The 26,124-nt window shown below is 49.6% G+C and overlaps 8 protein-coding genes across 8 annotated transcripts; 5 read left to right on the top strand and 3 right to left on the bottom strand.

The window, feature by feature from the left end:
- Window positions 1–1,078: 1,078 nt before the first annotated feature.
- On the top strand, window positions 1,079–2,997 carry N7473_010046 (serine hydrolase domain-containing protein; the record flags this gene model as incomplete). The annotated part of the gene is made up of 4 exons (XM_057155985.1): window positions 1,079–1,643; window positions 1,701–1,811; window positions 1,867–2,131; window positions 2,190–2,997. The coding sequence occupies 4 exons, from the start codon at window positions 1,079–1,081 to the stop codon at window positions 2,995–2,997; spliced, it is 1,749 nt and encodes a 582-aa protein (XP_057004640.1).
- A 308-nt stretch (window positions 2,998–3,305) lies between these two features.
- On the top strand, window positions 3,306–5,061 carry N7473_010045 (cation:proton antiporter; the record flags this gene model as incomplete). Its single annotated transcript, XM_057155984.1, has 6 exons — window positions 3,306–3,339; window positions 3,403–3,609; window positions 3,665–3,790; window positions 3,845–4,016; window positions 4,071–4,611; window positions 4,675–5,061. 6 exons carry the CDS (start codon window positions 3,306–3,308, stop codon window positions 5,059–5,061), a joined length of 1,467 nt encoding a protein of 488 aa, XP_057004639.1.
- Window positions 5,062–5,203: 142 nt separating this feature from the next.
- ppm1 (protein C-terminal leucine carboxyl O-methyltransferase ppm1) lies at window positions 5,204–6,434 on the bottom strand (the record flags this gene model as incomplete). Its single annotated transcript, XM_057155983.1, has 2 exons — window positions 5,204–6,120; window positions 6,182–6,434. The coding sequence occupies 2 exons, from the start codon at window positions 6,432–6,434 to the stop codon at window positions 5,204–5,206; spliced, it is 1,170 nt and encodes a 389-aa protein (XP_057004638.1).
- A 249-nt stretch (window positions 6,435–6,683) lies between these two features.
- Window positions 6,684–11,983, bottom strand: N7473_010043 (ubiquitin-protein ligase RKR1; the record flags this gene model as incomplete). Its single annotated transcript, XM_057155982.1, has 8 exons — window positions 6,684–7,205; window positions 7,270–7,569; window positions 7,620–7,993; window positions 8,058–8,471; window positions 8,523–9,370; window positions 9,429–11,154; window positions 11,224–11,617; window positions 11,684–11,983. 8 exons carry the CDS (start codon window positions 11,981–11,983, stop codon window positions 6,684–6,686), a joined length of 4,878 nt encoding a protein of 1,625 aa, XP_057004637.1.
- A 295-nt stretch (window positions 11,984–12,278) lies between these two features.
- On the top strand, window positions 12,279–14,873 carry N7473_010042 (TFIIH/NER complex ATP-dependent 5'-3' DNA helicase subunit RAD3; the record flags this gene model as incomplete). The annotated part of the gene is made up of 4 exons (XM_057155981.1): window positions 12,279–12,321; window positions 12,387–12,846; window positions 12,896–13,012; window positions 13,080–14,873. Exons 1-4 carry the CDS (start codon window positions 12,305–12,307, stop codon window positions 14,871–14,873), a joined length of 2,388 nt encoding a protein of 795 aa, XP_057004636.1. The 5' UTR covers window positions 12,279–12,304.
- A 1,526-nt stretch (window positions 14,874–16,399) lies between these two features.
- On the top strand, window positions 16,400–17,961 carry N7473_010041 (uncharacterized protein; the record flags this gene model as incomplete). The annotated part of the gene is made up of 2 exons (XM_057155980.1): window positions 16,400–16,893; window positions 16,947–17,961. 2 exons carry the CDS (start codon window positions 16,400–16,402, stop codon window positions 17,959–17,961), a joined length of 1,509 nt encoding a protein of 502 aa, XP_057004635.1.
- Window positions 17,962–18,452: 491 nt separating this feature from the next.
- On the bottom strand, window positions 18,453–23,906 carry N7473_010040 (DNA-directed RNA polymerase I core subunit RPA190). Its single transcript, XM_057155979.1, has 4 exons — window positions 23,668–23,906; window positions 20,336–23,597; window positions 20,134–20,269; window positions 18,453–20,075 (listed from the first exon to the last, which is right to left on the bottom strand). Exons 1-4 carry the CDS (start codon window positions 23,850–23,852, stop codon window positions 18,655–18,657), a joined length of 5,004 nt encoding a protein of 1,667 aa, XP_057004634.1. The 5' UTR covers window positions 23,853–23,906; the 3' UTR covers window positions 18,453–18,654.
- A 239-nt stretch (window positions 23,907–24,145) lies between these two features.
- N7473_010039 (U4/U6-U5 snRNP complex subunit PRP3) lies at window positions 24,146–25,891 on the top strand (the record flags this gene model as incomplete). The annotated part of the gene is made up of 1 exon (XM_057155978.1): window positions 24,146–25,891. The coding sequence occupies one exon, from the start codon at window positions 24,146–24,148 to the stop codon at window positions 25,889–25,891; it is 1,746 nt and encodes a 581-aa protein (XP_057004633.1).
- Window positions 25,892–26,124: the final 233 nt, after the last annotated feature.

Genomic DNA, 26,124 nt, shown 5'->3' with positions numbered 1-26,124 from the left:
TTGACTTGTCAGTTTTTGATTAACTGACCCCATGTTTCGCAGTAATTCTCGGCCATTTTTGTCCTTTCGCATCACCAACATCACTCGTGCGCCGCGATATTTTCATCAGATCACAACAGATTTCATTACCCTCAACGTGACGGGAATCCGATAACCAACCAGGTGCCTGTTATTATTGGCAATCCGGGAGAAACTTATGCTTTGATTGATCCAGGGGTTGGTAATGCACTCCGCGCTGCCAGCCCCTTGACATCGACTTCTGCAAGTGGTGCTGGAGATAGATGTAACCTTACATTTTTTTCATGATTCGCGACAGTTCAGGTTTGGTAAGTTGTCCGTGTGTTATGGCATGATATATCCGACGCTAAGGGTTTGTTTTTTATGCTAGGATCATCGAGTTATCCTCACCTCTATGTTCCAAACCAAATCCCTCAACAAACAGAGTCAAATACAAGCCCTGCAACTCTGTTCTTGAGCGGAAAGATGCACGAAATAGTTTTGGATAGAACTTTTGAGAGTACAATTCACTTAGTCCACTCTCTTGTCTTACAGATACTGATCGATAATGTCTCTCTAGTGAGTTTTGCTGAAAACGCAAGCGCCACTAGGCGGAACCTGGACAGCGTACTCTCCCTGCTGAAAGATATGTGATTCTAAGATTGTTTTTCAAACTAGGGCTATATCGAAGATCGTCTGATGTAAGTCTTCATAGGCGGGTTACTATTAGAAGACTATCCACCTAACTCCAGATTCCCAAGCAGAAAGTCTTTCGGTAATTGAGAAATTACAAAGTTATCGAGGTTATAGGGCTTTGGGCGCCAACTCACCAAGTCGGGACTTGATGAATTAGCGAGTGACGTTACATAATAAATCAGGGGCCTCGGTGTTACCGGGATCAGAGACCTATTGATCAGAGGCATATATCTCACATCGCCGACTGATATCACCGAGCCGACAGATGTTGGGAAGCCTAATATAACTCCGACCCGAAGTACTATAAGTATGTGTACTAAAATCATTATGCGACAATGAAAGGATATCTACAAGTTTGATTATATTTATTATATTTACCCAAAATATGGCCTCGCTACTTGCTCGTTCTGTCTCCTTTTTCCTGCTGTTCTCTTCGGCACTGTCCACTGGATTCACGCCATGTCCACTCCTGGGGCCTGGGTTTCCTCCTTTCGCCCTAGACACCAACGATACGATAGTTGGGAAAGCCCTTGAAATTCTCACTGCCAATTTTGATCAGCTCGTTCAGACGGGTACTGGCCCCAACGGAGATATCTCGCCAAACACTACCTTCAGTATCGCACTGTTCTCAGCTAACAAGGGAACCGCTGAGGACAAACCGTTTTTCTGGGAGTATCATCATACATCCCCTGCTTTTAAGAAGGCAAACCATCTCTCTCAAAACGTCACCAAGGACAGCATTTATCGTATTGGAGGGCTTACCGAAGTCTTCACTCTGTGGAGTCTTCTGTTGGCTGAGGGAGATCAAATCTTCAACGACCCCGTTGTCAATTATCTGCCTGAACTTGCCAGTGCCTTACAAGGACATCAGGATCCCATTAATCTAGTTCGATGGTCGGATGTTACCGTTGGCCAGCTCGCCAGCCATATGAGCGGGATTGCTCGAGACTGTAAGCGAAACTAATAGGCAATTGACAATGCAAGACAACCTCTGATTGCATATACAGATTGCTCTAGCAACCTTGCTTCTACAGACAATGATCAAAGGGCAGGGCTGCTGACATATCATGAAGCCAAGCTACCATGCTGTGCTGACCACTCGCGATGCAGTACCAGTGGTATGAAATTCCGCATCCCGAAATATTCCCAGGTTCTCGAGTCTAACTACCTTAGAATTCATTCAACATTTGGCGACCAGAGTGCCAGTTGTTGCTGCTGGGGTGACCCCAAGTTATTCGAACATGGCATTCCAGCTTCTCGGATACATCATCGAAAGGCGCACCGGAGCGTCTTTTGCCAAGGTCGTCCAGGAACGTCTTCTCAACCCTTTGCGAATGAACGAAACCACTGTATTCGCACCCAAAAACTCAACCATGGGAGTTATTCCGGTTAATGAGACAGCTAGTGGATGGTCGGCTCGAACACCAGGCTCTGAGGCGTAAGTCCCGTATCCTTGGACCTGATCTATGATAAATCTGACCTTATGTACCATCAAGATCCACATCTATGTTCTCGAGCATCAAAGACCTTGCAATAGCCGGCCAAGCAATTCTCAATTCAACCCTTCTTTCATCGAGCCAAACGCATCGCTGGCTCAAGCCTGTTTCGCACACCTCCAACCCCAAAAACTCTCTTGGCGCACCCTGGATAATCTACAGTGGCGGCGAATACCCCCAAACCTCTATGATTGATGTTTATACTATTCTCAGCAATGAAGGAACCAACGAGGGGCTTTACAGCTCCTATGTCGGCTTGGTTCCGGACTACGACATTGGCTATGTTATTTTGTCCGCTGATACTGTCAGCCCGGCAGATCTGAATGTCCACGCAGACTACATGCAAGTCGTCCTTGAGGGTATAATCAAAACGTCCATTAACCAAGCTGCCCAGAACTTTGGTGGTGCATATGCGGCTTCTAACTTGAATTCTTCTATCACCGTCAAGTACGACGAACTTCCGGGGTTGTTGATTGAAAGCTTCATCAGCAACGGGACCGACTTTCGTGAGACTCTGGCAAACCTCGTCGGTGTCGTTAATGCGACAGATCTGAGTATTCGTCTATATCCGAACCAGCTTGTTCAGCAGCATGGGTCTGAATCTAAGCGGGCGTTCAGGGCCGTTTTCCAGGACAAGACAGAGCTTGCAGATGCAGGGACACCCACCTGTGTTTCCTGGCTAGATTTGGACAAGTTTCAGTATGCTGGGCATGGACTGGACGAATTTATTTTCACTCTGAATCCCGAGGGCAAGGCTATTAGTTTGGAGATCCCGGCGTTGGAAGTTACCCTTGAACGGAAAGCATAAGCCACTGATCAACAAACGGACAAGTTCCGTACATTATATGCCTGTCTATACTTGAAGCTCTTGTCTCTGGTTTCCATGGTTGAGTTTATAGAAAATTACCCCAGACCCAGAGATTTTTATCAGCCCAAGTGCTGATGTCACCGATGGTGGGAACACGTGATGTGCCGTCGATGAAGTCGTAAAGCCAAGAAGCCCAAGAAAATGCCCAGACCGACTGTTTTAAAGAGTTTTCGGGGTGAAAATCCTGTTTTCTTCTCGAAATACACTTATCAAATCACTTGTACAAGCCTTACTTAGAAGGTCTTGTGATGGCGGGTTTTCTGGCATACCACGAACCTGGTAGTAAGTATTCGCCATCTACCGTTAGACATGGCTTGTGCTGATAACGCTAACCACGATCTGCAGTTGTCGAGATTTTGATTATCATATCATTCTTCTTCCTTCTATCATTAGCGGAATGGATTTCGACTAAGATCATTCGTGCCGGTATTATTGGCCAAATTGCGGTTGGGATTATTTATGGAAAACCTTTGGCCAATATCTTGGAATACTCATGGCAACAGACTTTCCTTGCCATTGGGTATGTTGGCTTGATCTTGATCATCTTTGAAGGTATTGGAGCTCCGCATGTTTGACTCATATTGATACTGATCCCAAAAATGAACAGGTGGCTTGCAAGTGAGACTGGATTTATTGAAGGAAAACTTTCTTCTTAGCATCCTCGCTGCAGCAACAGGTGTCTGCTTCCCAATCGGTCTTTCTTACCTGCTGTTATACTTGGGATTTGGATACGGTATGCTCATCTGACATATTACATTCAAACCCCTCCGAGACTAATACCCTGAAGGTGCAGTTGAGACGTTCATCATTGGAGCTGCACTCTCGGCGACTTCCTTGGGCACTACTTTCTCCGTCATTTCATCAGCTGCGAGCGCGATTGACCTTTCCCAAACCCGAGTTGGTTCGGTTCTTGTGAGCGCCGCTGTGATCGACGATGTGGTGGGCCTTGTGCTGTCTAGGTAAGAGTTTACCCCTCTACGCTGTGGGAATTGGTGCTCACACAACACCAATAGTGTCATTGGAGACTTGAGGGAGCTTTCTGGCCCTGATGCTGGCCATGTCAATCTTGGCTGGATCATCGGTCGACCAATCGTAGCCTCTGCAGCCATGGCAATTCTCACGCCAGTATTCACCAAATGGATCTTTGCACCGATTTTTCGACGCTGGATCGAGCACAAGTTTGCAAAGTTCGACCACGTTTCGAACATCCTGTTGATGGTCTTGGTCTTGTCGGCCTTCATTAGTATCGCCGCATATGCAGGCACATCGGTCCTCTTCGGTGCTTTTCTTGCTGGCACATTTCTCACATACTTGCCGAGCAAGCATCCCGATGGTCCTTTTGTCGTGATGAGCCGGGAAGAAGGTGAGCGGAATGCCGACAAGAGTCCGAAATTCATTCACACGTTCGAATTGTACCTCTTGGATACTCAAAAGTATCTCATGGAGCCACTCTTCTTTGCCAGTATTGGATTTGCAATTCCTTTCGTGGAACTCTGGACAGGAGAACGAATTTGGAGAGGAATCGTGTTCACATTGCTCATGGCTTTTGCGAAGGTACGAAACCCTCAACCCCAATATCTGAGTAGGCATCGGATAGATTCTAATATCTCCTTGCAGTTCGTTGTCGGGCTGTGGATTCCTGGCTGGAAATTCCTGGGCTCGTCAAAGGGTCGTTCTGGTGCAGCCCTTGATTCACCGACAATCAAAAACGACGAAACTGGATACGGTCCGGCATCGCTTGCTGGGCTACTTCTTGGCTCGGCGATGGTCGCACGAGGTGAGATCGGCCTTCTCATCATAGAAGTTGGGTATAATGAAACAAGCTATGTGAGTCAAGATGGCTTCATCACGGCAGTTTGGGCTATCCTCCTTAATACCATCATCGGTCCCGTCATCGTGGGTAACTTGGTCAAATATCGTGGGAAACGGATCGGAGAGGGCGAATGGGGTTTGCAAACACAAGAGCAGCCCTTGATACCAAATCCCAGCCGACCCCAGGCATGAACAAGGTGATGGACAAGCTGGCCTTGTTCACGAGCTTCGGGACTGATTTTTGGAAAATTTGGAATTGGCTGTCATGTAGATACTTTACATAGTCATTCGTGATATTCATTTGGCAATACAGCCAATCAATGTGCTTGAGACATCACTCGCCGGGTTGGGCTTGCAAAGTCGTCCACCCATTAAATGCCGCAGAATTCCCGCCATTCCTCCATCCCCATGAGATACAGTAATGCCGGGCAAGCAAACGCCATTCTTCCATCTCGTCCAGCATCTCCAGACTAGCCACTCGCTCTTTTTCTTCCTCGTCTACCCAGCGTTCCCAAATGAAATCAATATCGGCGGCAGCTTGACCGGTTCCGAAGCCTTGTTCGAACAACCGAGCTCGCTGAGCCTCTAGAGAGGCGTACTTATTGAGTGTTTGAAGCTGGATACCTCGAGTCGCGAGGTTGGACACCATGGTGCGTCCGAAGGGGTCGTTTGGTCGAATTGGCTCGTACAAAATCAATCCAAGAGGCGTCGCAGCTGGCGAACTCTGCTGCGTTTCACCACTTTCGGAGGGCTCGTGCGTAGGACCAAAGAGATGTTCAGTAAAGAAAGTCACCACTTGAGCGGCCTCAGTGGGAGACAGGTATATCAGGCAGCATTCCGATATTAGCAGTGTCGGTAGGCTCCTGTCAATGCCTGGGAGCGCTTCCGTGAGGGAGAGGTTTGGCGATAGCGATCGTAGGTCGCATGGGTGAATATGGTAGGAGGGTGTGTGTAGCGCATCGCCCGCTTCTGATACAGTCACGTCATTGCTCGACGGATCAAGTCCCAGCGCCCTTTGTAAGTTTGGCGTCGATCTGATCGCACGAATCTTCGCAGACGTATTGACTGCAAAATCAATCTCGTGATAAATGACGTCGCACGGTCTTCTAGAGGCAAAGAGTCGGAAAACACGTGTATCTGACCCAGCACCTAGTGAAACGATTTGTTTCTTCTGGTGCTGAGACTCAGGGGAGTATGAACCGAGGAAGTGGGAGACAAGCTGATCAATTGCGGTGGTGCGGACGTAGGTCCCTGCTTGGGAGAATTTCACGTCAGTTTCCATTCCACTCGGGCGCAAGGAGAGGGAACATGCCTCTGTTGATAATTGGAAACCTTCTCGTTGCAGACCCAGGCGGCGTCAATGCTGTCGCGTAGGGATCGACGAGATATCCCAGCTCGACGGCACTCAGACGAGAAACACTCGCGTCATTGTCAGTACCCTGCACGACGCGATCTTTAGCGGACGTCCGAGTACTGTGGCCATCTTCGACTCCACGACTACCTCCACGCCCTCGGCCTCGACCACGACGAAGGAGGTTGAGGTTTGGAATCTGCGATGCGGCCATGGGGGAGGGGGAGGGTGGAGGAAGCTTGGAGCTCAGACGTGGTGGGGAACTGGCGGGGCGGGAATAGCGTCACTAGTGGTACTGTGGTTGAACTACATACATCATGCTAATGACCTCCCACGAAAACCTTCCAACGGTTAGGATTTTTTAAATGTTCAAACTCTCATAAGCGGATCAAAATCTTAAACATGAAATCATGCGAGTTTCATTTTCACGTCTATCGTCTATTTATTTTGCGCGTTCATAACATCAAACATATACAAAGTTGTTGCGGCATAGGGGGCAGGTGCTCTGGTTGCTGCTCTTGAACCATCGGAACAGGCAGACTGAGTGGAATGTGTTCTTGCAGGTGGCACAGCGCTTGTTCGGGGTCTGCATATCGGTTGAGATGACCGAGTAGCAGATCGCACACTCGCTTTGTCCCTTCAGAGCACCTTGCACGTTCTTTCGGAAGGCGAGGAGACCATCAACCAGGTTACCGTTGGCAAACATGATGACACCCTGGATTGTAAGTAGCCAATTCTTCCACTTCTTTTCGTCCACAAGCACTCGGCTACGGCCGACTACCAGTGCTGGGTGGAGTGGGTATGCAGGTGGGAGAGAGATCGAAATGGAGACTGGGGGTGATTCCTCATCGACGGGGATGCTGGCGATGATCTCTGCTGTCTTGGGCGAAATCTTCACACTCAATGCTCGCTCTTCGTTAGGATCTTGTGTGGAGATCCACTCTGTAACACCTTCGAGGGAATCTCCGGACACGAGTGGGGAGATCTGGAACGCTGGTTAGATAATTCCCTAATTTTGTCATAGCAACCTGAGGTTCGATTTCACTTACATGTTTCTCTGTCCATGATTCCACCGGGCCCTTGATTCGTTTCTTGGTGTCAATCCACCAATTCTTGGTCATGTTTGCCAAGTGGCGAAGACAGAGGTAGTACAGATGGATCAGCAGCCATTCGGTCTCCTTTTCAGCATTCTCAGACTGATCTGGTTCAAAGTTTTGGACGTCAAATTTAGACGCATCAACGATCTTGCCGTGAGACTTTTGAAGGAAGTCAAAGGTGAACTCCAGCAGTGGAGTCAAGACTTCGTTCTCCTTGATGTTGGTGGTGTAAAACTCTTGGACGGGAAGCGACTTTTTGGATTATTAGCAGGGATCTCACAAAAGAAGACGAGATGGCATACAGCATTAGTGAAATGATCAAACACGACTTTCCAGCTCAAAAGGTAAGCCCGTATGGTGGTCCACATCTTGTCATCTCCATAAGCCTCGTTGACCATCTGCATTGAAGGCGCCTCCAGCAACAATGATATGAGCTCATCTGGGAGGCTGACTGAAGCTTTAGACAAAGCCATGTCAAATGAGACTTGTTCCTGGGCCTGGGGAATAAAACGGTGGAGGATAGTGTAAGCAGTGCGCTGTACGGAGCGACTATGTGCAGTGAGGAGGCCAAAGACCCCGCTGACATCCTCAAGCTTCTCAATGGGTATGGATTCAATGAGGCGTCGCAAAAGCTCGACAGCAACGTCGCGCGGTTGATGGAATGTAGTTGCGGAATCTAGATTCTGTGTAAGCTGGGACTCTCGCAAACGGCCATTCTATGAGGATCATGCTATACATACCGAAGTTTCCGATGGTAGAAGCCACCTCATTAAACAGTCCGGACTTTCGCTCTGACCAAGCATCTTGAAGATCATCGTTGCTGTTTCCCTCCGCCAGAGACTTCAGGCGTGCGAAGAATCTGAACGAAGAGAACAGAAGGGGCAGTCCCTCTTCTCCGCCGTTAGTCTCTTTAAATATCACGCTCAAAATATCCATGCTCTCCTCCCAGTGTGAGCCATAGATTTCGGCGAGGCCTGGAAGAATGAATGTTAAAGTCCGTAGAATTTCGGCTTTCAGCCCTGGGAGTTTCATGTCGGAGTGAAGGCATTCAATCAGATGCTTGGCAAGGAAGACCAATCTTTGCGTTGCGATAGTCGATACAAAGTTTTCTTCTCCAGACAGTAAGATGTTAAGCAATGCAAGCTTTCGCAATCCTAAGCCATTGTTAGAAGATAACCAATATTTGAAGCGGTTCTGGAACATACCATCAGAGCCGGGGTCGAGGGGTTTCAGCCCTGTAGAATCGGCGACCAACTCGTTACAAACTCTGCTTCCGACAGGGCTTGAGAGAATTGAGCTTCGTAAGACAGCGAACCATGACGCCGAACGAATGGCGTTGGCCGTTCTTGACTCGCGGCATATTTTTGCAATTTCATCCGCCGATTTAGGATGCTCCACGACATCTATAGAGGTCATGAGTTTGGTGAAAGCCTCTCCAATCCGGTAGTCGACAGGGGAGTTTCCGCTTAAACTCTCCAGCTTGTTCTCCCAGAAAGAAGTCAGCGCAGATGAAACGGTCACAGTTGAAGAAGATGTCAAGAGGTCCTTCGCGTGGATCCAATTGCTAATGATCTGCCGCCCTTTGAAGACTGTTTCAAGGTAGTCTTCACGTTGAGTAGCCGATGTTAGCCCAGAGATTCCATTGCAATGCTCGATGCTCAGGTCGTCATCGATTAACTGGACGGCTATTGGCAGGTAGTACATGAGAATTTCGAGGTCATCGGTGGTCAGGTTCTTAATCACTTTAAAGGAGGACAAAATATGAATCGTAAAGCTTGCCAGGCGGAATGCAGCGGAACAACGGTTTGAGTCACGGGGTATGGCAAGCCACAATGCCTTGAACGAATCCGAAATGTCGCGCTGGACAAGATGAACAATGCCGCCCAAGGGGCTGGTGATAGCTGTTGAAACACGCGGCGGAAGCTGAAGGAAGGGGCCCATCGCATTCTCCCATGCATCAGAAGAGGGCAAGATATCCTTGACAGTATAGTCTGATTCATCTGCTGCAAGGCCATGCAACAGCTCCTCTGCAATCACAAAGAGAGACTCAATTCTAGACTCGGGTTAGACGGTACGACACATAAGGGACAAAGGAAAATCGCTTCACTTACGACAAAGATTCTTCGTTAACATGATTGAATTCACTGTGAAGGATTTCGATCTTCGATTTGTTGCTCGTATCTCCGATCACAGTCTCCTTGAAAGACTTCATCAGTGACTCGGCCAGGCTTGCCACCTCCTCTGACGGGGACTCCGTCAAGTACAGTAGCTTCGCAGTCAGCTTTGAGCCATGGGTTCCTGTCTGAAATTCACGGACTATGGATGGAACAGCCTGTCCGAGATGAGAGAGGCCATGCAAGGCATCAAAGACCCTATCATCTTGAGACAATGCATCGATTATCGACAAGAATATCTGATCTCTCAATTGGCCCTGAGAGGTCTGGTTCCGAAGAGCCGAAATGATGATAGACCAATGAGAATGACTCCCTCGTAAGGATTTGTCTAGGGCCCGCATAATCAAAGATGACAACTTGTTTTTGTCCCCAATTTCGTTGAAGTCGAGATTTGATAGTAGGCTTTGGAGGATATGGGCATTCGATTGCTCAGGCTCCAGCTCCATTGCGCTTTCCACAACACTCTCAAAACTGGAAGAGAAGCCATACCACTCCCTACAGGCCAAAATGATTGTAATGAGGCGATCGCCCGAGGGAGAGAACAGAAGTCCAGGCGCATCATTTTGGATGAATTGGAGGAGCTCATGAGAGCCCTTTGCCACTGAAGGCATGTTGCGAACACATTCTTCGACCACTCCAGCAGCGCCATAAGGCTTACCATTGCGCGAATGGAGCACTTGCAAACAGCCTTCGAGAAGAAGCAAGGCTGATTGTTCGAAAATTTTCTGAACTGTTGCTTCGTTTTCGGCACCCGAGGCTCGTGAAAGGATGGAAGGCACCAAAGCAAATAGCCTTTTCGATTGGGAGCAGATTGAATCCTGAGATGGGCGGTAGTCCTTTGACTGTTCTGGGGATGACAATTTAACAGCCTCCAGTAAATCATTTGAAAGCTGCCTCCAGAGAGCTTGGAGTCCTTCATGCTGCCCATTTGAGACAAGTGTAGCGATACAGTCCGTACAAATCTCTTCGGCTAATTGTGTAGGAAGGATCCACTGGGGTTGCTCAGGGTCAGGTCGCACGTAGCTCACCACCAGTGGAAATAGTCGGGTCCGAATGAACTCGAGTTGCTGCTCCTGGGGCACAACTGTCGAGAGCCAGCCCCCAATCCTAACGTAGGTTTTCCAACCAATGCTGAGATTTTGGCGCGGCTCTTCGCGAGAAGTAAGGCCGTCCTGGAAAGCCTCAGTTAGAGCAGATGCACTTGAAATCGTGATTACTCCGTCAGTGGATGTTTTATCCGCTCCCGCAAGCACACCTTGGGGAATTATTCTAAGGATCTGGTCAAGGTTTGACCAGAAATTCCCATGGCCTCCCTGTGATCCTTTTTGGATGTACTGACGCAGCCTCTTAGACGCAGAAGTCTTTCCTGTGTAGTCATCTGTCCATATCTGCGGACGTGAGGATGTCAAGAGCAAGACAGACTCAGAAAGTTCAGAAGCGGATCCCAGCTGTGGTGAAGATAGCGACTTTCCGATGATGGCGGAACTCAGGACTTTCCAGTCAACCCACGCTGGCTCGCGGGATATAGCTGAACGCAAGATAACGTATATGGAACGACGCACAAAGGGGTCGTCATGGGTGCAGAAAGCCCACAGAGACTTGTTGGCGAGCAATGCTTCGATTTCTGGAAGATTTTTACGAAGATCCTCATCGGGCGAGTTTCCTATTTGGAATCAGTGTTGTGAACTCGCGGAATATATGACGTATCGAGGGAAGAGCCTGGGCCACTCACCCAAGATGCGGTTGAACAGTAGAAGAGCAGCACCCACAACTCGGGCATACTTTGCCTCCGCGTCATCACGCTTGACCGTCCGCTCGTCGCTCAAAGTTAATGGATTCTGGTGGAGAAGAACGTCATCTACGAAATCCAAGATAGAACTCTGGCAGATTTTCCACAGGCTGTTTCTCTTGGCTTCTGTCGAGAAGACTGTGGTGAGAGAATCTAGGGCAGACCGATGGACTGGTCGGTCACTGTCGTAAAGCCCTGCCAGCCAAGCTCCAACAACCTTGGGAAGATAGGGAGCAATTCTCTTTCCGACCACACCTGCGACAGAGCCCATTATGGTATGAGCTAGTTGCCTCACTCGTCGTGACAAGTCAATTGAAGCCCGGGGGTAGACTTTAACCTGTAAGTTGGCCGGTCAACCAATGGTCTCGCTTTCCTTGTACAGATTGAAATTGTGAGTACATACCCATGCTTCTAGAAAGCCCTCATCAACGGTTCCATTTTTGGCTTCCACTGAAGCAATATATTCTTTTAGCTCTTCCAGGGCCTTGGTACGTGTGATTTCATCTTTCTTCAGCAAGTTCTTGTATGCAATCACGAGTTGCTGATCTGAGATGCGAGTCAAGTCTGGCGGCTCGGTGATGTATGTTAGCGCCGATGGCTCCCGGCCACCACTATCGAAGGCATTTGAGAACCCTCCGAATCCACCAAAGGCGCCGGCAGCCGCGCGACTGCTGGATGCCTGCGACTTGAACTTTTTGCTCATGTGGGGTATGAGGTCAGCGGGGATGGCGGGGTGGTGGCTCGAAGCTGCACTGCTGCCGTGTCGGCGAGAAATGCAGATATTCTGTCAGCTGTTCCAAGCCCGTGGCTCTGATATTAAAGCCTCAAAGCTTTTCTTTGTCCTTCTCGTCTCAATGGGTGTTGGAAAAGACGAAGAAAGGCGATGATATCAAGTGGGCGGCCACCCGATCGGGAAGTCACGTGGTAGCCTAACTGCTGTCCCAAAAGGGAAAAGACTCGCTGAGCTTCGCCGCAGGCGCCCTCCACTCTCTCTTCTTCAACAGCGTCGGAGAACTCGGCCACAATGAAGTTCTTCATTGAGTATGACTTATTTTACTTGTTCTCACTCGCCCCTGAGCTCTCTGCTGATTTACTCGTCTCTTTAGTGATCTTCCGGTGCTGTTCCCGTACCCTCGCGTTTACCCGGAGCAATATGCATACATGTGCGATCTCAAAAAGACCCTCGATGCCGGGGGTCACTGTGTGCTGGAGATGCCGTCCGGTACAGGCAAGACAATTTCGCTTTTGTCACTGATTGTGGCGTACCAGCAGCATTACCCAGAGCACAGGAAGCTGATTTACTGCTCGCGAACTATGTCCGAGATCGAGAAGGCATTGGCGGAGCTGAAGGGGTTGATGAAATATCGATCACAGGAGCTGGGCTTCGAAGAAGAGTTCCGTGCTCTAGGTCTCACCAGTCGGAAGAATCTATGTCTGCATCCGTCGGTGAAACGGGAGAAAAGTGGTACTGTTGTCGATGCAAGGTGCCGAAGCTTGACAGCCGGGTTTGTCAAAGAAAAAAGGAACGTGGCGAGGAAGTTGATCTATGCATATATCATGAGGTTTGTCTCGTTGATTCCTCTAAATCGTATTACTTTGCTAACTGGGTATCAAGAACCTCGACCTTCTCGAGCCGCATAACCTCGTCCCGCCTGGCGTGTTCACTCTTGACGGTCTAAGCCGTTACGGAGAAGAGCACAAACAATGCCCCTATTTCTCTGCTCGGCGCATGGTATGGCTTGCTTTGATTTACGCGCCTCTTCTGGAAGATATCGTTCTAACATCCGTGTGATCTTTAGATGCCTTGGTGTAATATCATCATCTACTCCTATCACTACCTCCTCGATCCAAAAATTGCCGAACGCGTTTCGCGAGAACTATCAAAGGATTGCATTGTTGTTTTCGATGAGGCCCACAATATCGACAATGTCTGCATTGAGTCCCTTAGCATTGACCTGAGCGAGGATTCTCTCCGCAAGGCCACGAGAGGCGCTACGAACTTGGAACGCAAAATTGAGGAAATGAAGAGCACGGATGCCGAAAAGCTCCAAAATGAATACTCGAAGCTTGTAGAGGGGTTGCAACAGGCAGAACAAGCCCGGGAGGAGGATCAGTTCATCTCGAATCCGGTATTGCCAGACGACTTGTTGAAGGAAGCCGTTCCTGGCAACATCCGTCGCGCCGAGCACTTCGTTTCCTTTTTGAAGAGATTCATCGAATATCTGAAAACTCGGATGAAAGTGACACATACCATTTCTGAAACACCGCCCTCCTTCCTAACCCATTTGAAGGATCTCACATATATAGAGCGAAAGCCGTTGAGATTCTGCGCAGAACGTTTAACATCACTGGTCCGAACCCTGGAGCTTGTCAATATTGAAGACTACCAGCCATTGCAAGAAGTGGCCACTTTTGCGACTCTGGTCGCAACCTACGATAAGGGATTTGTCCTCATTCTCGAGCCTTTCGAGTCTGAAGCGGCCACGGTGCCCAATCCGATTCTGCATTTTACCTGCTTGGATGCTGCCATCGCTATCAAGCCCGTCTTCGATCGTTTCAGCTCCGTCATTATCACTTCCGGTACTCTCTCGCCCTTGGAGATGTATCCCAAAATGCTTGGGTTCACTACTGTGCTGCAAGAGTCATACAGTATGACCCTAGCTCGTCGGTCCTTTTTGCCCATGATTGTCACTCGAGGGTCGGATCAGGCACAAGTTTCATCATCCTTCGGTATTCGCAATGATCCCGGTGTGGTGCGAAACTACGGTACGCTTGTTACTGAGTTCGCTCGTATCACACCGGACGGCGTTGTCGTTTTCTTCCCCTCATATCTATATATGGAGTCAATCATCAGCATGTGGCAAGGCATGGGAATTTTGGACCAAATATGGAATTACAAATTGATCCTTGTCGAGACCCCTGATGCGCAAGAGTCGTCTCTGGCTTTGGAAACATACCGGACTGCTTGCTGCAACGGGCGCGGTGCAATCTTATTTTGCGTCGCTCGAGGAAAGGTATCTGAGGGTATCGATTTCGATCATCATTATGGCCGTGCCGTGCTTTGCATTGGTGTGCCATTCCAGTATACAGAGTCCCGTATCTTGAAAGCTCGACTTGAATTCTTGCGAGAGAACTATCGCATTCGAGAGAACGATTTCCTGTCTTTCGATGCGATGCGGCATGCGGCGCAGTGCCTCGGTCGTGTACTTCGCGGCAAAGACGATTACGGAGTCATGGTTCTGGCAGACCGTCGTTTCGAACGAAAGCGGCCGCAACTTCCAAAATGGATCAACCAGGCAATGCTAGACAGCGAAACAAATCTCAGCACTGATATGGCTGTCGCGAATGCTAAAAACTTCTTGCGAACCATGGCGCAGCCATTCAAGTCCAGAGATCAGGAAGGGATTTCCACCTGGAGTCTGGCTGATATTGAGCGTCACGAAGCGAAACGCAAGGCTGAAGAGGCACGTCTGATGAACCAGGAGGCTGCTCCTGCCCATCAGATGAATGGTGCTCCATCCACGATCCAGATTGTCGAGGATGAATATGACGATGACATCGACGAAGACCTGATGATGCTTGATGCCCAGTAGTCCTTATTTTCACTTTCTTGCACGGCGTTTTTTGGGGGGGGTTCGCAGCGGCGCGGTCTATCCATATACTCGCCATGGACATCTGGGGCGTTCTTTAATCGGGCATGGAAATATCATAGCATTGAAGGCGTTTTCATTGGGCCCAAATTGTTATTTACGGAATTTAGCGAGCCAATCTATGCATACAGAACAAAACTGCGCACAGGAAATCTTAAAATGAATATCTTACAATTTAACTTCAAGTGAAAAAAAAAAATGAAAATGAAAATGAAAAAAGAAAATTTTGGAAAAATTTCCAATAATCTACCACATCAATGCTCTAGGTCTTCTCGGAGAATTGGACTGGGCTGCTTAGATTTTGAATAGGCCGCGTCGTCAGAACGCATCCCTGCTTGGGTGATGACGCGCAATGCGCTATGACACTAGGTGTAGGGGTTGGCCCCCTTGCATTCACTAACATACTTGCCAGCTACAGATAAGTTAGTTGATTGAGGAAAGTCAGCCTGGTGCCCGCGAGTCGCGTTTCAGTCTTAACGATGGTTTTCGTAGTCAGCCTGCTGGCTCGCTGTGGGCGGCTCACGTCTCAATCCCCTAACATCACCATCCGTGTCAAGTTTTACATTCTACGCTTTCGTGGGGTCAACTTCTATCTGCAGCGAGGCAACCTCCTGATCAGTGATGTGTATCAAAGCCACCTGCGCGTGTCTCCGACACGGGGGATCACCACGGCTCCCTAGCTGCGAAGAAGGTAGCACGACCTTCATGGTTTTAACTACATGCCTATTCTACTGTAACTCATGAGTCACCTAGTCATTGAAATAGTATCATACCATTGTGGTCATGTCACGTTCCGCTTTCACGATGATTTTCACTACCTATTCAACCATTGCAGTGTAGGAACCTTGGGTGTTCACCCGCCGCCTGTTCATTAGCACCCCTTCTTACCCCTGTGACTGCTCACATACTTAGGGGCTGATATGGAACATAGCTACCTAATCTAATAGCTCCGAGCTTAGAAATGTTGATGTGGAGCTTCTAAAAAGCTTGTCGACATTAAGAGATCCCGTTTCACGAACTAATTTAACCAAGATCGGCGCTCACGCCCTTTCGATATTGATCTAGCAATCTCAATTTGACTAGCGCGTGTTTAGACTGATGTTGTGTGCTACGTGATAGCCCCCTAAGTAGAAGTAGACTCGTAATCAAGGAGCATATTTGTCTTGACCGTGAAGGGCCGAAGTAGGTTTGATAGGGGTACATTATTGCCCCCTGTTCTATGCGTTCTTTCTTTTTGGAAAAGCGAAAATTTCTCACAGTTGTATGACTAGACTTATTCAAGATTGGAGATCCATTCAACTTCCAGGCTTGGCCGCTACCGTACTAGTCCAATCATCTACATGTTTGATAAATTTGGAGTAAGCCAATTAACATAACGCATGTGAGTGCATATTCCATTGCCCACGAGTGAGCAGTTTTGAGGAATATACGGAGTAGAAACTCACAAATCAAGCAGATCTCATTAGAATATGTCGAAGAGTGATTCTGAAGCTGCGCCCAGGTCATCTAGGCAGTCAGACCCTCAGGCCCCATATCATATCCTGTCTACGAAGCAAAAGTGGAATCTTGTCATTTTTGTCTCCTTGGCGGCTTCCTTCTCGCCGCTGTCTTCGAACATCTATTTTCCTGCCATTGACACTATATCCAAGGACCTTGGAGTAAATGCATCCATTATCGCTCTTACAATCACGGTATATATGGTTGTTCAGGGTATTGCTCCGTCACTCTTAGGGGCTTTCTCGGAGACCTATGGCCGTCGCCTCACTTTCGCAATAACTCTTACTATCTACACTGCAGCCAACCTCGCCTTGGCATTTACCTCCAATTATCCGATGCTGATGGTGCTGCGTGGCTTGCAGGCGGGAGGATCTGCTGCGACTATCAGCATTAGCGCTGGGGTCATCGCTGATATTGCATGCCCACAAGAGCGCGGCCGCTTCATAGGGACAAATGCTGGTATTCGGTACGTGAGACACAGTCCCTCAGAAGAAATCTCGGCCATTAACATTCACATAGCATGACAGGCCAAGCAATTGGTCCAATTATTGGTGGTGCATTAAATAGTCAATGGGGCTTTCGGAGCATCTTTTGGTTTCTTTTCATCACTAGCATTATTGTCCTTGGTGCGCTCCTGATATTCCTTCCGGAAACACAGCGTAGCATAGCAGGCAACGGCACTATCGTCGTCTCTGGTTTCCAAAAGCCGTTTATCTATTATATCAGACCTCCATCAGCCTGGTCGAAAAGCGTTGAAACGAACAGCCCGGGGCCTCGGTCACCAGTTACATTCAAGAACGCATTTAGCCCTTTGGCCTACGTCCTCGAAAAAGACATCGCTGCACTCTTGGTCTGGGGTGCTGTGGCCTACACTGCGTGGAGTATGGTGACCTCTTCTACCACAACAATGTTACTCCTTGGCTTTCCTCTCCTGACACAGTGGCAACTGGGACTATGTTTCCTTCCAAATGGACTCGGCTGCATTATCAGCTCGCTCAGCACAGGCTGGATACTGGACCAGAGTTTCAATCGCGCCCTAGAGCGATACAAGGAAGAGCACGGCATCCCAGCAGACGAAACTGTTGATCATAGTCGCAACTTTCCATACGTTCAGGCTCGTCTACGCCTGATGCCTATCTTTAGCATCGTACTCATGATCTCTCTAGCACTTTACGGGCCAAGTTTTGAATTCAATGACTTGCGAAAGCATTTTGGACCCAACCTGGCTGCGCCGCTCATCCTTCAATTCTTGATCGCCTTTTCAGCAACGGCCATCTTCAACATCAACTCAACTGTGTTAATTGATTGCTTTCCGGAGCGACCTGCGAGCGCGACGGCACTCAATAATTTGTGCCGATGTCTGCTCGGGGCAGCGGGCGTAAGTGTTATCCAGCCACTGATTGGTGCCGTGAAGGCGATGAAAGCCTTCTTCATTTTGAGCGGTGTGGTTTTTCTGTTTACCCCATTAATTTGGGTCGAATGGAAATGGGGGGAGAGGTGGAGACAAGAGAGAGAAGATCGACGTGCTCAGTGAAGGAGAGGGTTTTCAGTCGAAGAAGTAAGTTCCCAGGTCTAAAGGATTCAACACGTCTCTATCACTCAAGTGTCAGTCTAGTGCCATCAACCTAACTTGATATTCAGCGAATTTTCTAGACTGCATTGATGCCAGTTCTGTCATGTACGCCGAAGTCGATCGAGGCGTGGAGTATAGAGACATGTGATGTCAGTAGTCAATGAATCGAATTCCAGTCTGCTATGTGAGCATAAGTAACAATTCGAGTCTTAGTGGTTGGAAGACATCGGAGCCTAAGTTTTTGTAGACAATTACCTAGGCAGCATGATATTCATCACCAGCCTGGATGCTCTAATACTCTCCTCGTTAGGCGACTTTTTTTGAAGACTCTGAGCTCTGAGTCGTGCTAACCCTAGCAGTCAAATGAGCATCACGAGCGAGATATTGAAGGGAGAAATCTACTACATACAAAAGCAAGAGGAATTCAATACACAAATTCAATACACACTTGTGTGAAGATTCTATTCAACTGAAAAATATGCTAATATGAACAGGGACAGGCACTTTTGTGTTCCGCTGAACAGAAGAACTCCAGATCATCGACGCGTCAAGAAGGCAACAAAAAGGAACAGGATGCACAAATCGTGCAAAGTATACAGGTGATGAAACGACAGTAATGAGAAAAAAATGCGAAACACCCCAATCAACACACCACTATGCTACAGGAGCAAGAATGTCGAATGCGCCAGTTCCGACAGTGCCGGAACGACCAACGACAATTCTGCTACTCGGGCCCTTGAGGTTATCAAAGTCACGCTCAACAACAGCATCCTTCAGAGCACCGACAGTGGTCTCGAAAGACATCCGGGCGAACGGAGAAGTGGAATCCTTGACCAAGCCGTTACGGCTGAAAGCCTTGAAACCACCAGACTGGGTCATCACATCACCAATCAAGTTCAGATGGCGATTGTCGACGGAGATACTGTGACCCTTGAAAACGGAGTCCATTTCCCGGATGATGGTGTTACGGGCAGCCTCGACACCGTACAGGTTAAGCATGTCGTGGATCGAGTTGGTGTAGAGCGAGTGCGGGTTGATGGCGTCTTGGTGGTCGCGCATGGCGAGCAGGTTGACACCATCAGTCATAATGCACGGGGGCTCATCCTTAATCTCATCACCTTCGACGTACACACAGCTTCCGAGGTTCACAACCTGCTGAATGACTGCAAAGTGGCAGGTGCTTTCGACCAAGGGAAGTAGAAGCAGCTTGGGCGTCTCAATGTCGTACTCAAGCCGAATGGTACAGGAGTTACCCTTCTTCAGATCGAATTCGAACTTGGTGATCTCAGAGAACTTGCTCTTGACGTTGTCCTCACGCAGCTTCTGCTCCTGTGCCTTCTCGTCATCAGAGTCATCACCAGAGTCATCAGAAGCATCACCAAGCTCTTCATCCTCATCTTCCTCGTCGGGCTCGTCTTGTCCACGGATGATATCTTGCTCATCGTCATCGGGTCCTTCGTAAGACACCTGGTTGCTGCGGTTCTGGCCGCCACGAGCCCGCTTGGCGTCATCCTCATCATCTTCGTTGTCGTCGTCAGCCGGCTCGGCTGCACGGTCAGGACCACTGGGGCCTTCTGCAACCCTACCGACCGAGACACCAATCTCAGGCTGGGCAGTCGATGTCTTGGTGCCGGTCTTATCCTCATTGCGCTTCTTGAGCTCGGTCTTGATGAGCTTCACCAGGCGAGGGATGAACTTGATCTCAAGAGCCCTATAGATATCTGCGATCTGGATACTGTATTCCTTGACATACTCTTCAGCAGGGAAGAAGGAAATTTCAATATCGTAGATCTTAGCCTTGGCGTAGCCAACACCAGAGCCAATGCGCTCCTTGACTTGCACCTTGTCAACAACCTCAGCAATGCTGAGCTTGCTAAGACCCTTGGCGAACCTCTCGCCTTGCTCTTTGGAGAGTTCCTTGACAGGGTAGAGTGTCATCGTGGGCGTCATGATCGAAGCACTGGCAGTCATCACAATTTCACGAAGACGGGGAATACCCAGTGTGACGTTCTTTGCGGAGTGACCAGCCAAATGGAAAGTGTTCAGTGTCATTTGAGTACTGGGCTCACCAACACCTAAAGTAGGAGAGTTAGCATCTTGCTTGTCACGCAAGTAAAGGGTTGGGAAACTCACTCTGACCGGCCATAATACCGACAGCTTCACCGGGGTCAATAACAGACTTCATGTACTTCATGTTCATCAGAGCCTCAAATGACTTCTTGTTGACCTTAGCGTTGTCTTTGAACAATTCAGAGTTATCAGATGAAAACTATTTGATAATTTGTTAGTTTGAAGCTAGGTGCATATAGTAAAGATCTGGGAAATTCAAGCTTACCTTCTTAAGCGCTTGGGCGAATTCTTCTGAAGTGCTGCCCAGGTTACCACCAGGGTGGAACTTTGACAGAGCGGGATCCATAGCACCAAAGTCATGGGACTTGCGCACCGCCTTCTGTGCGTCCTTGTTCCATGCCATTGCCTCTGTATTGACGAGGTCGCGATAATGGCTGGCTTGCACTTGCCTAGAAACAGAACGGTGGTTCTCGGCTAGGAACTTGAAGTCCTTGAGGTGAACCTGCTTGGTGATATCGAGACCGTCCTCTCCGTACAAGAATTGGACGATAGAGCCATCAGACGCCTCCCGAACAGAGGAATCGTACTCAGCTCTCAGGCCCTCCATACCCTTGATCAAGCAACGCTGCAAATAACCGGAACGGGAAGTCTTGACGGCTGTATCAATCAGACCCTCACGACCAGCCATGGCGTGGAAGTAGTACTCCTGGGGCTTGATACCAGTCAAGAAGCGACCAGACACGTAACCACCAGCGACGGGGTGGGTTTCGAAGGCTCGGAAAGACGGCAGCGTCTTACCACTGATCATGACTGGTACACGGCGACCCTCCAGAACTTGTTGTCCAAGATTGCAAGAAATCAGATTCGCATTGACACCGGAACCCTTGGCACCAGAGATAGTCATCGACTGCATCTGGTTCCACGGGAAGGGCTTAGCGAGACCTGCAGGAAGACAGGCACTCGTGATCTCAGAGGAGAGCTTGGCGGATCGGGCGTTCGAAACGCTATCCAGGCCAGCCTGCTTGTCATCGTCACGAAGCACATCTTCCAGGCGGCGGTTCAGCTCAGCATCCTGGTCAGGCACGTTAGCCTGATCCAGGGTCACGTACTTGAGGGCAACCTGGCGACCCATTTCCGCTGCAGTGCTCAACTTCTCCTTACGAATGCGGTCACCCTCCTTGGTTAGGCGAAGATCGTCAATACCACAGGTGAAAGCCCGCATGTTCAGGAATCGGGTCAGGAGTCGTCCCAGAATACTCATCAACTTTCCAGCAATGGTGTGGCCGTAGACTTCGTGAACAGCATCAATCAGACCACCAGCGGTGGGGCCAAGCTGCTTCTTATCAAGAATACCACACAGGTACTCTCCATCGTCGAAGATGACGGTGTCCTCCTCGTTGCCTTTGCCCCAGCGGTCACCAGGAGTAGAAGACTTGCCCTTGAGTGTGAGACCACCGCTGTCCTCGGGCTTGATGTTCTTGAGGATTGTCGTAATCACTTGCTTGCCAGTCCAGAGGTATTTGGGCTTGAGGAAAGCCGGCTCAACCAATTGAATGCGGTCGCCAACAATGTGCGAGTTCTCCGGCCGCAAACAGCTGTATAGAAGCTGGTGGTAATCTTCCTCATCGAAGAAAGAATCACGACACGTGAACCAGACACCCATGGAAATGTGATCTTGAATCAGACCTCGCAAAGGCTTGCCAGATGTGGCGACCAGATACTGGTGGTCGGCATCAGCCAACATCCTAGCCTCCGCTTGAGCAAGTTCGTTCTGAGGGAAATGCATGTTCATCTCATCACCATCGAAATCGGCGTTGTAGGTGTTACAGTTGGCATAGTGCATGCGAATGGTGCGCTCGTTAGGAAGGACACGAGCCTTGTGACCCATGATTGAGGGTTTGTGGAGAGTCGGTTGTCGGTTCATCAAGACATAGTCACCAGTCGTCAGATGGCGATAGACCTTCTTGTTCCGTGTTCCCTTGAGGCGCCAGTTGGACGGTGCAAGCAACTGGTTGGCAAGTGCAGTACGCTCGTCCAAACTCTTGAACTTCAAGTTGATAACTTGACCGTTCTCATTCTCGATCGCAGCAGCACCAGGGTACTTGTCGGGTCCGTTGATAACGGCTTCCTTCAGCTCCCAGAAGTTGTGGTTGGTAACCGGCTCCGGGAAAGTCAACTTCTTGGCAAACACCATGGGCACACCGATTTCATTGGTTTCGAGGTTGGGATCGGGCGAAATAACACTACGAGCAGCAAAGTTGACACGCTTACCCATCATGTTCTTTCGGAAAAGACCCTCCTTCTTCTCGAGCAGCTGCTTGATACCATTGGGAAGTTGAGCGACGGCCGAACCAGTCACAGAAGTACGCTCACGATCAATGAGACCATTGACGAAGTCTTGGAGCGCAACAATAGCCTGGAGGAGATCACTGAGGTTGCGCGCACGGCTCATAGTCTTCTCACTCTCGTTCTGCATCTCCTTTTTGATCTGGTTGATGACGTCGGTCTGCTTGAGAATATTGTTGAACGGCGTGTTTTGCGCTGCTTCCATGATCTCGCCGGGGCCCTGTTGGGCAGCAGGACGATACTTGTTTGGTGGGATGAGAAGGCTCTTGATAAAGAACATGTCTGCGCTGATAACCTTGACTCCCTTCGGAACAGGGCGTGAGTTGTAGACAAGTTGCAGAACCTCGCCCTCCTTCTCGAAGAGGAGGCACATGGCACTGTAGACCTCAGAGGAAGGCATGAACTCCTGCCCGGTCGATCCAGGTTGCGCAGCCTGGACTGTAACGGCGGCCCCGCGAAGGATTTCCTCCTCAGCGCCATGAACCTCAGTCACGGCACTATCCGCCTCAGAGACACCATTGGCCAGAGTGCCATTTTTCTTGGCATTCGCCTTCTTTTCTTGATCCACGAGAATCAAAGTATTAGGTGCCTGGAAACCTCCGTGAAGCATCGCAAGCTTGGCCTTCTCAGGAAGCTGCTTCCGGAAGATCTTGTTATAGCGGTCCTTGCGGTATGAGGGAGAAATTCCGCTGCAATTCGTGCACTTCCGGTTGCTGTTGATGTCTTTGAAGAAAGTCTTGACCAGTTCCCGCCTGGCCTCGGCAGCGATCGGGTTCTTTGCGCCGGCCATCAAACCTTCCAGTCTGCCATCCTTCTTGGCTTCCTTAATACAGCGGTTGACATAGTTGTTCCGTTTCTCCATGATGGAATCGGGATCATCCTCCTCGTCATCTGAATCATCACCAGTAGCCTTGCCAGCTTTAGATTTGGCACCTTTGACAGCTCCCATGGCATCAACCTTGGCGACTTCGTCGGTCAGACCATACTGTAGAAGGCGCAGTTTGCAGATATACATGTTGACCTGGTCGCGGGACATTTGCAGGCGATGGCAGTATACACACTGTGCACGGAGGAGACGGTAGATATGATCGAAGAAGGTGACATTATAGAGCGGGACAGGAAGCTCGATGTGGCCGGCATGACCGGTGCACGACCAAGAGTTTTGACGACATGTAGTACACCTATAAAATTTCCCAAATCGCCCTGGTCAGCAAATCGAGAGGCTCTCCCATGACAGGTATCAATACATACACATGATCACCCCATGCGCCCATAGCAGGGTCATAGAGACCACCAGGAACAGGATTGTTGAAAGAATCCAAAGTTGGAGTATTGTGAATTCTCTTTACAGAGAGCTTTTTAATCTCCTCATCGGAATAAACGGTGAAGTCGACCCCTGCAATGCTCGAGGCGACTGGTCGTGCGAAGGTCGCCATTGTGACCTGCAGCTCGTAGAGCAACAGAAAACGCTGGCGGTGCGAAGTCGAATTGGCCTCCGAAGAAGATCTCCAAATGCGAAATGCGGAAGAGCGAATCTTTCGAGCATCTTTTTTTTCTGCCCCACTCCACCGCCCACCCCGTATTGAGTATCCGCGACCAACCTGCCGATCAGCTTAGTTTAGCTTCTGCTGTCAGTCGCTGAGGAGACAGTTCGCGATCTTTCACAACTTTTTTCACCGGGTGTTCCTTGACTGTCAGGCCACGTGGGATCTTTTGCATACACATCGCCATGGCTGACCATTCGGGCAACGCGCTGAAGCGGCCTCATCCCGAGGATGACGGCAGTAACACTCAGAAAAGGACCCGATCAAACAATGGGTCTCCTGCACCTGGTCAAGGAGGTCCTACCGCTGGGAAGGTTGATATCGAGAAGATGGTCGCGGAGGCGCGAGCTAAAGCTGAAGCTGTGCGCGCTCGTCTACAGGCTGCTCGAGGCGGCGTGTCACCTGCAGTGCCTTCAACAGAGTCAAGTCCCAGCCCAGCACCACCGGCTATGAGCCCCGCTATGTCTAGGCTGGAGCAGATGAAGGCGAGAGTAGCAGCAGCTACGAGTAGGGCTGGTGCAGCAGCGTCCCAACAGCGAACGAATGCCCCGGCGCCGTCCTACCAACCCCCGATGCTTGACGATGAAGGCCTCTCGAAGGCTCGCGGTGGTCTGGACGTCGGACTTCATCCAGCTCTACTTTCCGATACGACGCCGAGTTTCCGTGGGGCCAAGGGTCGTCAACAGTCAAAGACGGGGAATCGGCGCATGGATCCCAGCAAACAGCTCGACTTGTCCGGCCCATCGATCGAGGAAATTAAGAACCAACCCTACTTCGACCCAAGCCTTGGCCCCAAGGCAACGGTAGCAAAGCCGCGCCATTCTCGGCAACTTATTTTCAATGAGAAGGGCAAATACATCCAACAAGCCGCTGCGCTGCGTCGGCAGGCGCAGCTGGAGGCCATGAAAAAGCGGATCGCGGAGAAAGCAAGACAGGCTGGTATTGATGAAGATTTGGACGTGGAGAAGTCATACTTGGTACCAGCTCCCCCGGCTTTGGAATGGTGGGATGAAGGCTTGATCAACGGTAGCGACTATGCTGCCATTGATGACCCAGCAAACCTCAAGGTCGACACCCCCGACACCATCATTACCCGTTACGTCCAACACCCCATCCTCCTCGAACCGCCTCAAGAGAGGCACATGCCGACCCAGAAGCCGATGTATCTCACGCCGAAGGAACAAGCCAAGATTCGTCGGCAGCGCCGCATGGCAGATTTAAAGGAACAACAAGCAAAGATCAGGCTGGGATTGGAGCCGGCACCGGCTCCCAAGGTCAAAAAGTCCAATCTTATGCGGGTTCTAGGTGAACAAGCTGTCAAAGATCCTACGGCTGTGGAAGCCCGTGTCAACAGGGAGATCGCAGAGCGGAAAGAGGCACACGAAATTATGAACGAGGAACGCAAGTTGACTCAGGATCAACGACGTGAGAAACTTGCAGCCCAACAGGAGAAGGATGCCGAACTAGGCATTTATGTATCCGTCTACCGAATCGACAACCTTGCTAGCGGCCGGAACCGCTTCAAGATCAATAAGAATGCTGAGCAGAATGCTCTGACCGGAATCTGTGTCATGCATCCGAAGCTTAACCTGGTGATTGTGGAGGGTGGCAAGCATTCTATTAACAATTACCGGAAACTGATGCTCAACCGAATCGACTGGACCGACAACCCTGGTCCAGGAGTATCAGATGGAAAAGACGAAGGTCAGCCTATTTGGCTGTCCACTGAGGATGAAAAGGGTGAACTGCGGGATTTTGGCAACAACACTTGCACACTTCTCTGGGAAGGCCAAGCGAAGACCCGGGTATTTAGGAAATGGCTGGGCGCCAGAATCTGCGAGTCTGATTCGGCGGCCAAAGACGTTTTGACCCGTTCCAAGATGGAGAACTTCTGGGCTCTAGCAAAGAGCGCCAAGCCAGCTGAATTTTGATCGGTTGATTGCTGGTCCAACTTCTATCGCGAGGGCTACCGCATGCTTGAGAATTGTTCTCTTCCTCAAGCCAGCGCCGATCTATTTCATACCTTTCATGCAGCAATCTTGTACTTTTAAGTAGCATTTTCAATTCTAGACACCCCCGACCACGAGTCGATCTGACATTCTGATTGCCACATTTTCCTACTTAAACGAACCCTTGAGCTTCTAAAATGTAAAAAGAGACGCAG

Source organism: Penicillium subrubescens (genome assembly GCF_028828155.1).
Source record: "Penicillium subrubescens strain IBT 31985 chromosome Unknown utg000007l_segment0_segment0, whole genome shotgun sequence".
Lineage (NCBI taxonomy): Eukaryota > Fungi > Ascomycota > Eurotiomycetes > Eurotiales > Aspergillaceae > Penicillium > Penicillium subrubescens.
Note: the sequence above shows the minus strand (reverse complement) of the source record. Positions and strands in the feature narration are given on the sequence as shown.

Excerpts from the sequence above, each read along its gene's own strand:
- N7473_010040 (XM_057155979.1), bottom strand. The coding sequence starts at position 23,852 with ATGGCGACCTTCGCACGACCAGTCGCCTCGAGCATTGCAGGGGTCGAC. Across the intron at positions 20,270-20,335 it reads TCGCCCAAGCGCTTAAGAAG|TTTTCATCTGATAACTCTGA; the intron begins GTAAGCTTGAAT and ends ATTATCAAATAG. Across the intron at positions 20,076-20,133 it reads CGGTATTATGGCCGGTCAGA|GTGTTGGTGAGCCCAGTACT; the intron begins GTGAGTTTCCCA and ends CTCCTACTTTAG.